General features: G+C 41.5%; 1 protein-coding gene across 1 annotated transcript in view; it reads right to left on the reverse strand.

The window, feature by feature from the left end:
* Window positions 1-3874: 3874 nt before the first annotated feature.
* HECA (hdc homolog, cell cycle regulator) overlaps window positions 3875-13657 on the reverse strand; it is a 62951-nt gene continuing 53168 nt past the window's right edge. The window contains exons 4-5 of the mRNA XM_056126241.1: window positions 11677-11831; window positions 3875-7442 (exon numbers count right to left, since the gene is read on the reverse strand). Of these exons, the coding sequence (XP_055982216.1) occupies window positions 7278-7442; window positions 11677-11831 (320 nt within the window). The 3' untranslated portion in view covers window positions 3875-7277. The remainder of the gene's footprint in view (window positions 7443-11676; window positions 11832-13657) is intronic.

Here is a 13657-nt window from a genome sequence, read left to right on the forward strand (position 1 = left end):
TTCCAATGGGTGTGGAGAATTTCACTGTAATCTTAATTTACTCTTCTTTAAGAATTAGCAATACTGGGACTGGAGCAATAGTATAGCCTTGCATGCAGCCAACCCGGGTTCGATTCCCAGCATCCCATATGGTCCCCTGAGCACCGCCAGGTGTAATTCCTGAGTGCATGTGACAAAAGTGACCCCTGAGCATCGCTGGGTGTGACACACACACACAAAAAAAGCAAAAAAATTTTTAAAAAATAAAGAATTAGCAATCCTGAGGGTTTTCTGTGTTCACTTATAATTTTTGACAGTGTTTGAAAATATTTTTTCCAACTGACTTATATTATTACATTTTACAAAGTTCCTCATATATTATGAATACAGATCCTTTTTTCCTCTTTAGCAGGATTGCAGGAGTATCTTTTTATTCCCTTTGAAATGTCTTTTGAGGAATTCTTAATTTCACTGAAATCAATTTATCCATTTAAAAAACTTACATTTGGATTCTCTGGTCCACTCTGTGGGTTTTTTTTAAATGTAGTGGATTTAATTTTTGTACACATTTATGAAATTATTCCAGACCCAACTATTAAATTATCCCTCCTTCATTGAATTTCTTTACACATTTAACAAACATAGGTGCTCACATATTTGAGTGTAGGTGTGTTTCTGATTCTAACCTTCCATTAACTTGTCTATCTCTATGCTAGGATATAGATAACTTATATTTTAGTGAACATATGAACGTATTTACTTACTGAGGTTTGGGTATGTCAAATATACTTGATCATGTTTCAGTGGTTAAGAAATGCTGTTAACAGGAAAGTTAGGGAAAAGGGCAAGGAAAGAAAGAGAATGGAAAGGAACAGAAATAAGGCAGAGGCTCACAAGGGGTAAAATTGTTAGAAAAAGCGGACTTTTGAAAATGACATTTTCTCAATTCTGCCATTATCAAAGATCATTCCCCAACTGATATGACCTTGTCTTTATTTACAAAGGTTCTGTCTACAAAATTAGCAGTTATGTAGTTATTCATTTGCATTCTTGTGTATTATTGATCAAAGGCATGTGTTTCTGAGCAGTGCAAGATAACCAAGGTTGTTATGTAACTCTTGCCAAAAATAAATCGACCTTTTTAGATATCCTGTGCAGTCTTGTCATGGGCAATGTTAAGGTCTCCCTTAAGCATTTTGAAACATTCACGATAGCCTCAGGGGACTCCCACTGCCCTTGTTCCTCTTAAAACCAGACTAAACTATTCTCTCTAAAGCCAGGGAGTTCGGATGCTTCAGGAAACCCTACCCCAGGGTCTGCGCCTGAATTAACTTCCTTGGTTCACATTCACTATCACTGGGTCCTTACAGCTAGAGCTTCCAACCAATGAACAACAATGTGTAAGACACTTACTGCTAACACATAGTTTCACAATGACTTGGAATACCACTAATTACTTCAAGGATGGCCCTAAACTATGCCCCCAAATGAATTTTCTAAAATAAAACTGAGAACCAGCACTTTGCTGCCAAGGCTCTGTGGGATTCAAATAAACAGTAATAAGGTTTAGCAACTCAAAAAGAGATAGTTCAACTTTGAACAAGGTAGCAAGAAACTGAAAGTGAAAGATTAAGAGAAGTTAGTTGAAAATAAAAACTTTGCTCCAATTAGATCAGAGCTTACTGAACTCAACAGCTTGATCCTTTTGTTCGGTTGGTTGGTTCGGGACCATACCTGATGGTGCTGAAGAATCACTCCTGGAGGTTCTCAGGGGACCATGTGGTGCCAGGGATAAAACCTGGGTCAGCCTACAGAGCAAGAGGCTTACCTAATATACTTTCTCTCTGATCTAATCTGATGTTTCTGAATCTAAGAACATCTCAAAGTCAGATCCCCAAGTGAATGAATGATGGATCCTCAGGATAAATGTTAAAATGCCATCTCACACTCTGACAGTTTTCCTCAAAAGTCGTGACAAAGTGAACAGATGTTAACAAGTTAATGCACAAAAGTAGAGGCAATAGGCAATATTGACTTTAATCACCATTTTCTTTTGTAAAAGTCTTGTTTTATACAAAATACACTATTTCAGTTCTGCTTTGGGGCAGGGCTGGGATTCAGAATGGAAACATTCGAAATATGGTAGTGGGAAGATGTAACGGTGGTAAGATTGGTGTTCAAATATTAAATGTAATCAAAGATTGTAAACTATAAAATTTTAAAATAAAAAAAATTAGTTTAGGCACTGAAAAAAAATAAAAGTCTTGATTCATTTTCCTTAAAAATAGGGGTTGCTCTCACATGCGCTTTCACCCTTATTGAATGAATTACTTCCATTTTTGCTCCTGTGTTGCTGAAGCAAGGGCTGACATATCATTTAAACCTACTGCCCTGGCAAACCAAGCTCCAAGTTACAGCTCAACCAGAAAACAAGCATCCACTTCAAAGTCTCATTTTAAGACTGAGCTTCCAGTTAGCCATTAACTGTGAATTTATTCATTAAGATGTAAGTTCTCTGAGGCTACTTACCGCTAAAGTAAGTACAGCAGTCAGTACAATCTAGCAAGAGTGTATTTCATAAATTTAAAAACAAACAAAAACAGCTTTGCTCTAAATTCTGGCATCTCTAAATTCTGTCTGGGGAAGACTTTTCTGGGTTTTAGCCTTCCTTATAAAGTATGTTTATCAGAGCATGCTGAAATTGACTTTACGATATAATCTAAATGCAATCAAATATATGAGAACCAATCACTGTGTTCATCACCAGAAATAGTGCTACATGGCCCATTCTGTTAAAATAATGACAAATGCAATCAGGATTGTTCTACTGAATTCCATATGACAAGGCGCTGTGTTTTTTTTTGTTTTTGTTTTTGTGGCTCCTGAGGCTTAACAAAACCAGACTAGGCTTATATAATTACTACAATGCTAAAGGCTGTCATTAAGAAGAAAAATATACCTAAAAATACACTTCACTTAGCACAACTATGCAGCATTTTACCTCAGTATAGAGAATTTAGAAAACATGCAAGAGACAAAAGCTTAAGACATGCTTTTTCTTCCAAAATTTAACTCTTTGTTCAAGAAACTCCCTACAAAATCATTTAGCAGTCTAATTGCTAAAAATATTAAGTCACAGCAATATAAACAATATTTAAATAGAAATCATTAAAATAATTTTATTCTGCTAAGCTTAATTCTTTATCAATCACCATAATTTGATGTTTTCTTCAACAGTGAAAACTACACTTTTCTTACGATTGCAAGGAAATTTTATTGATACAAATTACTCTAGCAGAAATCACAATATCCTGGGTCCTTCATCCTTTAAGTAACATTAAATTTGTGCTTCTAATGTCTACCATAAATAAGTAAAAGAACAGTCTTTTGACTAAGTGGGCAGACAAGGGACTTCTTACTTAACTGTATCCATTTCTTGCATCCTAAAGTTTTTGTGGATTTCAACTTGGTATAGAAAAAAGAAATACCATTACTGATCACAGTGCATAAAGGAAGTTTTACTGAAGCTCAGTTTTCATTTTCCTATAATAAAGAAGCCTGTAATAAAATCTTTTCATTATAAAGAAGGCATAAGCCTAGAAACCAAAAGACATGTGTTGAAGATTATTCAATAGCACCCCCTAAAAACAGAACAATTCGGGGCAATCATGTAGAAGCAACCTATTCTACAGAATGTGAAGTTTGCTTCAAAGGGCACACATATGTGACATGCTACTTCCAAACAGCACAGTTTGCCGTTTTTATTAACTGGAGTGACTTTGAAATGACTATCTGAATAATGATCAAAATCTGTGTTCTCTGTGCTCTTTTGCCCAAACAAATCCAAATTCAAAAACACCTAAATTCCAACAAATAAAAGTGAAACATACGAGTGTTAGTTTTTGAAATTTTATTATTTTTAATACATACATTTCACAAACAGAAGCCTTCTAACATCACACACAATTCCAGAACCAAATGCTTCATTTTTATCAACATTCGTTAACTATTTACAATATCTTCCCTTAACAAAAGTGCAATCCAAGACATCTTAACAAGAAATCTTTACTAACAAGAATATAATTTCGAGCTGGTTTTAATGATGCCCATCGCTGTATTTTCTTTCATTTACCTGGGATAATAATAAACTCAACAGAACACAGAGATGAGCTGCGTTGGGCGGCATCCTCTTACAGGAACCAAAACACTGAACAAGAGTACTTTCTCTTCACCCTCAGCTGAACCTACTCAGCAGCTGCTACCATGAGACTAGATAGGAAAGCAAACTGGAGTTACTGATCTGGGCACAGGAGAACTGACGAGTGTATGTTAAATATTGGCCTTACAGAGCAATAGATTTCCACAAGTTAGTATGGGTGGTCTGATAAGTTAAATCAAACAGCTGTTAGTTTTACAGTTTAAACACCTGGTAGTATTCTTTCCTGATCAGTTTCCCTCAAACATGTATGAAAATAACTTTTACTCTCAAAAATGAACTTCTTTTACAAAAGGTGAACACGAAAGGTCTTTTTTTATTAGGTGCTTTCTTACTATAATGAAATGATTCACTCACACCCCAGTTTCATGGCCCGTGTCATCTTTTAAGGTAGGAATTCAGCATATCAGCTACTTCAGATGCAAGCAGAAGAGTTGGCCTGAATGGAAACGATGAGATAAACAGAAAGTTTTCCAGCTGAAGTTAAACACTGAGATAAACAGAAAGTTTTCTCCCTAAACTAAAGCAAAAAATTTGTTCAAAGTAGAAACTTGAATAATAGTGATAAGAAGTTAGAATAGATGGGAAATCACTTTGAAATTATGAGTGGTTCATGTTATTAAAAAATTCATCAGGAAAACAGAAAAAGAGTCTCTGTAGAACAAATGGCATAAAACAAATGAGTATTTTTAATATCTAAACCACAACAAAAACAATCTTTCTGATATATTCCAATCTGCATCAAAATAGAAAAATTTTGAGAAAATATGGAAAAAAGTGAGAGCAGCATATTTCTAAAATAAGATTTGTACTTCACCTGCATAGTAATTATATTTTATTCTCAGATCAGCCATATTTTCTCTTTTAAGCAAGAATGTAATACCCTGAAAGCCCCCTGCCCCTCTCCAAAAACAAAAAAAAAATTCCCAAATATTACACCTAGGTCTTGTATATGTGCAGCATCTACGTACTTATAACTTTGTCATCAGTGTAAAGGTCCAAAGCAAATTCTAGCCCTCGATGACAGTGAACCACATTCATACTTCTTGTTTAGAAAGAAGAAAGAAGGAAGAGAAGAAAAGACAGAACAGGTAAGATACAATACTGCAATGCAGGCTGAGGAGATCGCAGAGTGCATCTTTATGTAAACTTAAGCCTCAGAACACCAAGATAAGCAGGTACAAATCGAAGTTAAAAGAACAACATAACACATTTAAATCCAGAAATAAAATCCAAATGGCACTCTGAAGACAAGGGGAGATTACTAATTTTTCTAGTCAAAATTTAGTACATGGGTACATGAGAGAATTAACAGGAAAGTAGCTAATTCACAATTATGATTTTCTTAGCTAAAGACTAATCTGCGAGGGTTTTTTCCAATAGACCTCTGTTAGTTTTATCAAATATGGTCAGGCACATAATTTCTGCTGCTTTATAGGAATTGAGTATTTTTCCCCATTATAAATTTTTTTTTCCCAGATCATCAGACAGCACCAAACTAGATGCGCTAAACCAAATGATAATCACCTAAGCTGGAAAATGAAGTATAATATTTGATAAACTGTTCCTTTAAATGAAGCGGTATTTCAAACAAAGCATCAAATATTTCATTTAGGGGAACTAAAATTTACTTGCAATAATGCCTAAATGCTGCTAACAAGAAAATCAACTGTGTAAAAAAAAAAATGGCATAAATCAATGTGTATCACAAAATGCTAATATAATCCCAAATTTGGTTATCAATAAAATTACATTCTTTTTGCATATTCACACAGCATATTTGGAATTATCAAATTCTTTTTGAGAACACATATACCAATTCCAGCAGGCCCCTCTATTTAAATGCCTAAGATCTAGTGGACATAGGTTGTTATTCCAGAAAAACCCAAAGCTCAGGCTAATCAAGTTATTTTAAGTCACCAAGTTTTTCTGCTAACAGTAAGGTGTCATATGGATCTTTGGAATAATCTATTCCCAAATATACTGTCATACACTGATCAGTGGTTTTTCCAAAATGAGACAACTTACTAAAAAAAAATATGAAATTTAAAAATTACTCTGTACTATCTTTCCAAACAAAATTTTCCTTTCCTTCCTAGGGTAAATTTTTTAATTTTGGAAGCACGGTATAAAATGGATAAAACATGACTGCAAGCAATTAATTAAGCAAAGGGAATTAAGTGTGGAAATGATTAGTTTTCAAATCAGTACCACCTACTGAAATCAGTAATTTTAACAACTGCTTTTATGAATAACAGTAACAGAAAACCATCAAATAATGATATTCATGGGTTCTCCTTAGAAGTTCATGCGAGCAATTCAAACAGCAGGGTTCTGACTTTTTTTTTTTTTTGGCTGTGAAACTCTTGAGCCCAGTGGGTCTCCTTGCCAAATTCATGTCGTATTAATTCTACTGCAGGTCATACCTAAAAAAAAAAAAAATATTTGCAGCATCGTAGCTTTTTTGCCTGGTAATCTGGGTATTAGTTTTAGTATGAAAACCAACTGCTAGATTACAACCGTGACGGGAAGAGGGCTTGTGTTCACTTCCGAGTACTATCAAGGGAGGGAAACTGCATACGCAACGCACAACGCCAAGCCAGAGCAGGCTCGGGCCTCGCCAGTTCTCCAGGCACAGACTTACATTCACTTGTCACCGGTTTTTCTCCAAGCCCCAGAGGTCCCAGCGTGGGTCTTGAGACAGTTCGTGTTCTCAGGAAGAGTTTCCTCCCAACTCCTACTGTGCTTAGTTTATAGCCACCTTCTCCCTCGTGCAGTGAGCAGAGGGAGACCCATATGGTCCCCCCCACCCCCACCTCAAAAGCTGCTCGAGAGACTCTTTGTGATAGTGAACCGCCACCTCACAACTCAGCATTACCCATTCGGACCCTGGCCATGACCACAGACTTAACACTCGGGAGGCAAGAGGGCGGCGGGTGGCCCCCGATTCAGTGGCACGTGTGACACAAAGGGGTTCTCCTTTAAATTAGAAAAGAAAGTCGCGTCACAGAATGTTTCCCTAGAAAAGATATGTAATAAAGTAATGTCAATAAAATAGCTATTACTAAAAGCAAAGCTTTCATCAATAAGCCTCGAGGACTTTGAAGGAGGAAAATGGCTTCACGAAATGGTAGTCCAGGTTGCCGCAGTGCGGACACTGCTGGACGTTGCTGTACTCGGAGAAGTATTGCATCCCGATCCGCACGTCGATCACGGGCTTGCCGCAGTGCTTGCAGTTCAGCCGGGCCTGGAGAGGAAGCACACACAGTCAGCGCCGCGTCCGTGCCGGGCAGTGTCGCCCGTGCGTGCCCCAGTGGGGAGACTGGTAGCCTGGGGGAACTCAGCCTACCAATGAGTTTATAGCCACTGGAAGGTGGCTATAAACTCAGGGAAGCGTTGCTTTCATCACCACGAATGGAAAGCACAAGGGCTGGGAGCGATAGCATAGAGGGTAGGGCATTCACTTTGCACGCATCTGACCGGGTTCAATTCCCAGCATCCCATATGGTCCCCTAAGCACCACCAGGAGTAATTCCTGAGTGCAGAGCCAGGAGTAATTCCTGTGCATCGCTGGGTGCAAAAAGCAAAAAAAAGGGAAACAAAAGAAAAAAAAAAGGAAACCACCATGGGAGAGAAGCATCAGAATAAATGCATTTGTGGGGGAGTGCAGGGGTTGGGATGGGGGGGGGGGGGGTCTTGAGATCACTCCCTGCCATTCTCGACCAACTAGGCTGCATGGTTCTCAGTGAGAGGGCCTACCGCCATGGTGTTGCTTGGGCATAGTGGGGACGACCAGGGCATCCATGGCCATCCCCACTGGTGTTCTGGAGGCCATGCGGATCCTCTGCTATGCCCATGCCCTGGCCCTGTGCTAGCTTCCCAATAAGAGACTGTTTTTAAGTATTCATCACCAGCCAGAAAGATGAAGGACTCCTGACTTCTTTCCTGACGTGTATCACAGCTGCTAGCACTTTCATCACCTGGTAGAGAGGACCAACCAAGCTTCTCTTCTCAAAGGAAACCCCAACTTCACAAGATTTTGGACAGCATCGATGAAGCCCATTTCTCTCACCCACACCTCTATTAATCTTCTCTGCAAATATGAACCCTATTTTAAACCAGGCTCTTTCTCAACTAGTCCTAATTACACTTGCATTTTCTCTGATGAAAAAAAACAAATTTCCCGGGGCTAGAGCGATAGAACAGCAGGTAGGGCGTTTGCCTTGCATGCAGCCGACCAGGGGTCAATTCCCAGCCAGAAGTAGTTCCTGAGTGCAGAGCCAGGAGTAACCCCTGTGCATTGCCGGGTGTGACCCAAAAAGCACTGTAGCACTGCACTGTCCTCCCGTTGTTCATCAATTAGCTCAAGCGGGCCCAGTAATGTCTCCATTGTGAGACTTCTTGTTATTGTGTTTTGGCATATGGAATAAGTCACGGGGAGCTTGCCAGGCTTTGCCGTGCAGGCAAGATACTCTCGGTAGCTTGCCAGGCTCTCCAAGAGGGACAGAGGAATCGAGCCCAGATCGGCCGGGTTGGTCGCAGGCAAGGCAAACACCCTACCCGCTGTGCTATCACTCCAGCCCACCCAAAAAGAAAAAAAAAACCAAATTTCCCTACCATATGATTGAGAGATACCACACTGACGCATTCGCTCAAAGGATATGAAAACACTAATTTGACATTTGCACCCCTCCCACCTGGATTTAATGTAAATCGACCAATAGCTAAACAGCTGTGGTAGAGTTCAAAATTTAGTTAGCTTTATTCACTTGCAACCCCTTTGCTCCTAAAAATTTGTTATGCAATCCCAAGTACATCGCTATATAAAAGTCATACAAATCAAACATTACTGATAAGTTCTAAAAATTCTTTTAGAACTTTTTTTTTTTTTTTTTTTTTGCAATCCTCACACTCAGTTACATGATCCCTTGTAGGATCCTGCCCCACAGAGTGATAAAGACTGAGGAATACTCCTCTACTATTAGAAAAGACAACACTTTGCCTTTTGGGACAAAATGGAGGAAATGAGGTGATAATTCTAAGTAAAATAAGAACGTGGAAGATAATGACTACACAGTTTTACTCATTTGTGGAACACTAGTAACTGGGAGGGGGGGGAGGCAATTTAAAAAAAAAAACTAGTCAGGGCCCCGAGTGATAGCACAATGGGTGGGGCGTCTGTCTTGCATGCGGCTGACCTGGGTTCGATCCCCGGCATCCCATATGTTCCCCTGAGCACCACCGAGTAATTCTTGAGTGCAGGGCCAGGGGTAACCCCTGAGTATTACTGGGTATGACCCAAAAAGACCGGGGAAAAAAAAAATACACTAGTCAGTGAGAACTCTGGTGGTGAGCAGACAGAAAGGGGAGGGGATGGGGAGCACCAGATAGAGGGATCTTTTGGTGGGATGGTGTGGAACTTTGGTGTTGAGTATGGTATGCCCGGGAGAGGGAGAGAGAGAGAGAGAGAGCGAGAGCTCTAAAGCTATATACTCTGAAATTTTATAGTACTGACCAATGATAAATCAGTAACAAACATTTTCTGAAATGTCCCTAAAAGAATTCAAATACAACTGACATAGGGGAAGAATAGACACGTTTCCCCCGAGCTCGGGAGCCCACCAGAACACTCACTCCATCTTTCCCATGCAGGTCTCGTGAGCAGTACCCCACGAGAGGAGGCTTTCAGTAAGGGGTGCAAGGCCTAGGTGAATAGCCGGCAATTATAAATACAACAGACCTTCCACCTAAATTCATTTTAAGATTTAATAGAAAAGTATAATCTCAGTTTGCCCTCAAACACTCCTGTGTAGTAGGTAGTCATCTACGAATTTCAAATGAGGTAACAGAAGCACAAGCTAATGAAGTAAAAGGATTTGACCAGCAGTTGCACACTCCAGATCACACACCATCTGGCCGCTGCAGGACTAACAATCCGTAACTGAGTTAAATTCAAATTCCCCTTTAAATAGCCTAAAAAGGGGCTGGAGGTATAGTATAGTGGGTAGGGCGTTTGCCTTGCACATGGCTGAGCTGCTGACCTGGGTTCAATCCCCAGCATCCCATATGGTCCTCCGAGCACTATCAGGAGTAATTCCTGAGAGCCAGGAGTAACCCCTATGCATCGCCGGGTGTGACCCAAAAAGAAAAAAAAAAGGATTAGAACCTTCATTCCAACCCTGACACTAGATAAACCAATAAATGTTACTTCAAAAAAAATTAAAAAAAATAAAATAAAATAAATAGCCTTTAAAAAGGCTCAGTGAAGAACCAAAAGATACCTTATTTCCAAGAGTAAAATTTTAAATGAAAAGCAACTGATATCTTAAAAACATTAAAAGTCCTTTCTGGAATTCAATAACTGGCTATGAATGGTCACTTAGGTCTTTTACAACCATATTTCTCTCCTCAGTATCAGACAGCTGAAATAGCTATCCTGACAATCTTTTAATCCTAACATCAAAGTCCAATATCTGAATAAACTACTAATAGCAAGAACAGTCCCTCTACGAAAGTGAAACCACAGAGCCGGGGATGTGGTTCGATGGTACCACTCATGACTTAACTATATTAGGTCTTGGGTTTGATCCCCAGCACAGACACACACATATAATCAAACCACAATATTAAGCATATGAAACTGTGGTAACTAATAAAATGCTTATCAGATATTTATATGTTAAAAGCCTGACGTGGCCACTGACCAACAGGAAAAAAATTCTCTCCCGCCATGAGTATTAAGGAATTATGTACCAAGTGCATCTTAGAAATACACCACGCACTCTACTTCCAAGCAGTCAGCTTCGTTTTTCCTGTACATGCAACTTACTTAAGGCAGTTTCATGTTTGTTAATACTTGCCCTTTTCCTAATGACAGAGCCATCACAATGCTTCTGAGAGCATCAGGAAGTTCCTCTTAAAAGGGCTTTAAGTGTCACAAGTCATCTGCGCTAACCTCAGAGAGCAGGTGGACTGGGGTAGCTGTGCTACCCCACAGAAGGAAAGAAAGAAAAAGGAACATCCTGACTCCTAAAGAAAGCAAAACTTGGTTCTTCCGTTCAACAGCAGCGTCACCTTACCAGAAACGATTTAACTTTAGCGTAAACAAAAAACAATGCTAGAATAAAACAAAGCAAAAAGAAAACTGCAGGCACCACTCCATCAGACACAGGAAGTGGCAGTTCCCACTTTGTAAGTGGGCACACAGGATTAGGCCTTGTTGCTCTTGGGATGTGACACAATGGAAACATTTCTCAGGAAACTGTCCACTCCCTGGCCTACAATACCCCATTCTACTGGCTGCTCCGTCCCCCCCAGAGGGCTGCCCGGGCGTGCCCACAGCTCCTCTCCAGGGCCCCTGAAGCATCTGCTCACGGCATCCCCCTCCCAGCCATCCCCCTCGCAGGGCTGCCTCAAAGGCCTCTGCTGGGGCCAGAAGCTGGCCATCGCACACGGTGGGCTTTGAGGGGGTCAGTACCAACCTGACAGCATGGAGAGGCGGCCAGGATGTCGTAGGTGTACATGGTGCCCAGCTGGTGCCAGCTGCCGTCCCACCGCGACTTGCACTTGATGCAGATGATCTTGTGCACCCCTTCCAAGCAGTCCACGCACACAGCGTACAGGTGCATGAGCCTCCCTGTGCACAGAAGACAGGAGGCTGAGAGCGGCCGGCGGGGAACTCACCTTGGGTCTCCAGAGAGGGTAAAAACAAATGGCTCCTCTGGCAATTAGAAACAAACACTTGGTCATTTGAATCCATGTTTGAAAAAAAAAAAAAAGCAAAATAGGTGATAGCTGTTGGCTACAGCCAAGTTGCCCTTTTCCGAACAGCAAACTGCATCTGAAGTTCAAATACGTATACGAGCTTCAGCTCACTGTCCCTCTTAAGAGCTGCCAGATTCACAACACAGACATTCGAATGGGCTGAGCCGCAGATGTTCGCTACCAGCCTGTGATCACACAGGACGTCCACCTCAAAGTCTGTGCATGACATGCGGAGACTGAACCCACCTGTAAGGTTTCAGCCATGGGTAAGTCCCATCACAGACAAGCCAGAAGTCAAGAGGACTAGAAGCCCCGAATCAATACCACGGCCAAGCTTACTGTGACTTCCTTGTCTCCAAACTTGCTCCATCAGGGCCGCATCTAACTTCAGAATTATTCCCTCGATTTGAAACTGGCTGATTGGGAGCAGGGTGGGGGCTTTCAGTCACACTGCACAGTGCTCAGAGGCTCAGCACTGACCCCCTAAGTGGTGCTGGGGATTGAACCAGGACTGACCACATGCAAAGCCAAGTGCCTTACCGTTACCCTGCTGGGCACTTTAAAGTCACAACCCATTCCTTCGATATTAATCTACAGTGAGGGCTTATAAAGGAAAGGTGTTCCTAGGGTCAAACCACGAGGAAAGCGTCGGGCTGTCCAGAACATGCCTGGACAATGGGGAAGGGCGGGAGCTCCACATGTTCCACAGGGCTCAAGATCTCCACTGTGCTAACACTTCCCTGGGAGAACAGTCTCCTGTGTGGCTTCTTGTTGAGAATGTGAATGCACCTTGCAGGGGAGAGACGGGCCTGTCCTTCCACTGGAGAGAAGGGTCAGGTCCTGTAGGGGAAACAGCCCCATTGCCTAGTTTTATTACATGGCTCCGCGCATCCCGCCTGGAGGGCAGGAACCATGGTCTTCCATCCCTGTGGGCTTAAGAGTCTGCCACAACGTCTGGAATGTGGCAGGCACTGTAGCTATGCTGTATAGTTGTGCCAGGTGATGGATAGGGGCCTATTATTAGCCAAAGAATTTATATCTAACCTGGTTGACAAGAGCTCCTGGCAATACTGCCGAACTCTGCTCTAGGGCACTGTGTCACCCTGACTCGGGGTAGCCAGGGAGCACTTGCTCCAAGTCTCCCAGGAGTCACTGGGGAATACTTTTGCTCCCAGTCTCCCTTCCAGACTTACTGCAGTTCTCAAACATACGAAGATTCCTGGGGTTACAGCCAGGAAGGGTGGGGCGGAGATAGACAAGTTCAGGTGTTATTTGCAGCAACGACAGAGATGATGGAGACAGAAAACGTGGGCTACGTGCTCACCCAAGGGCTGGTGCTGTGCTGTGTGAGGCTACATCAGTCGCTTTGTGTAACCCTCACACTGCAACTTCCACCCCACATGGTCAGAAGGGACGCTCAGAGGCTTACCCAAGTACACAGAGAAAGGAAGCAGCTAAGCCCGAGGCTGAAAGACGAGGGCCCACGGACCCCTGGCCCCACATGCTTGAATCTTAACATCTGAACTCATGGAAACTTCCTCACCCAGACGATCTCCACACTGCTGCATACACAGGAATGTAAAGAACATGACATTTCTAAACTCTAGCGTGTGAGATCACACACAAAATGCAGATGATATTCAGGCTAGTGTTCGGTGACTGGGTACATGCCTGGCATGTGTAAGAACTGGGTTCAAT

This window comes from Sorex fumeus, unplaced genomic scaffold (genome assembly GCF_029834395.1).
Source record: "Sorex fumeus unplaced genomic scaffold, SorFum_2.1 ptg000061l, whole genome shotgun sequence".
NCBI lineage: Eukaryota > Metazoa > Chordata > Mammalia > Eulipotyphla > Soricidae > Sorex > Sorex fumeus.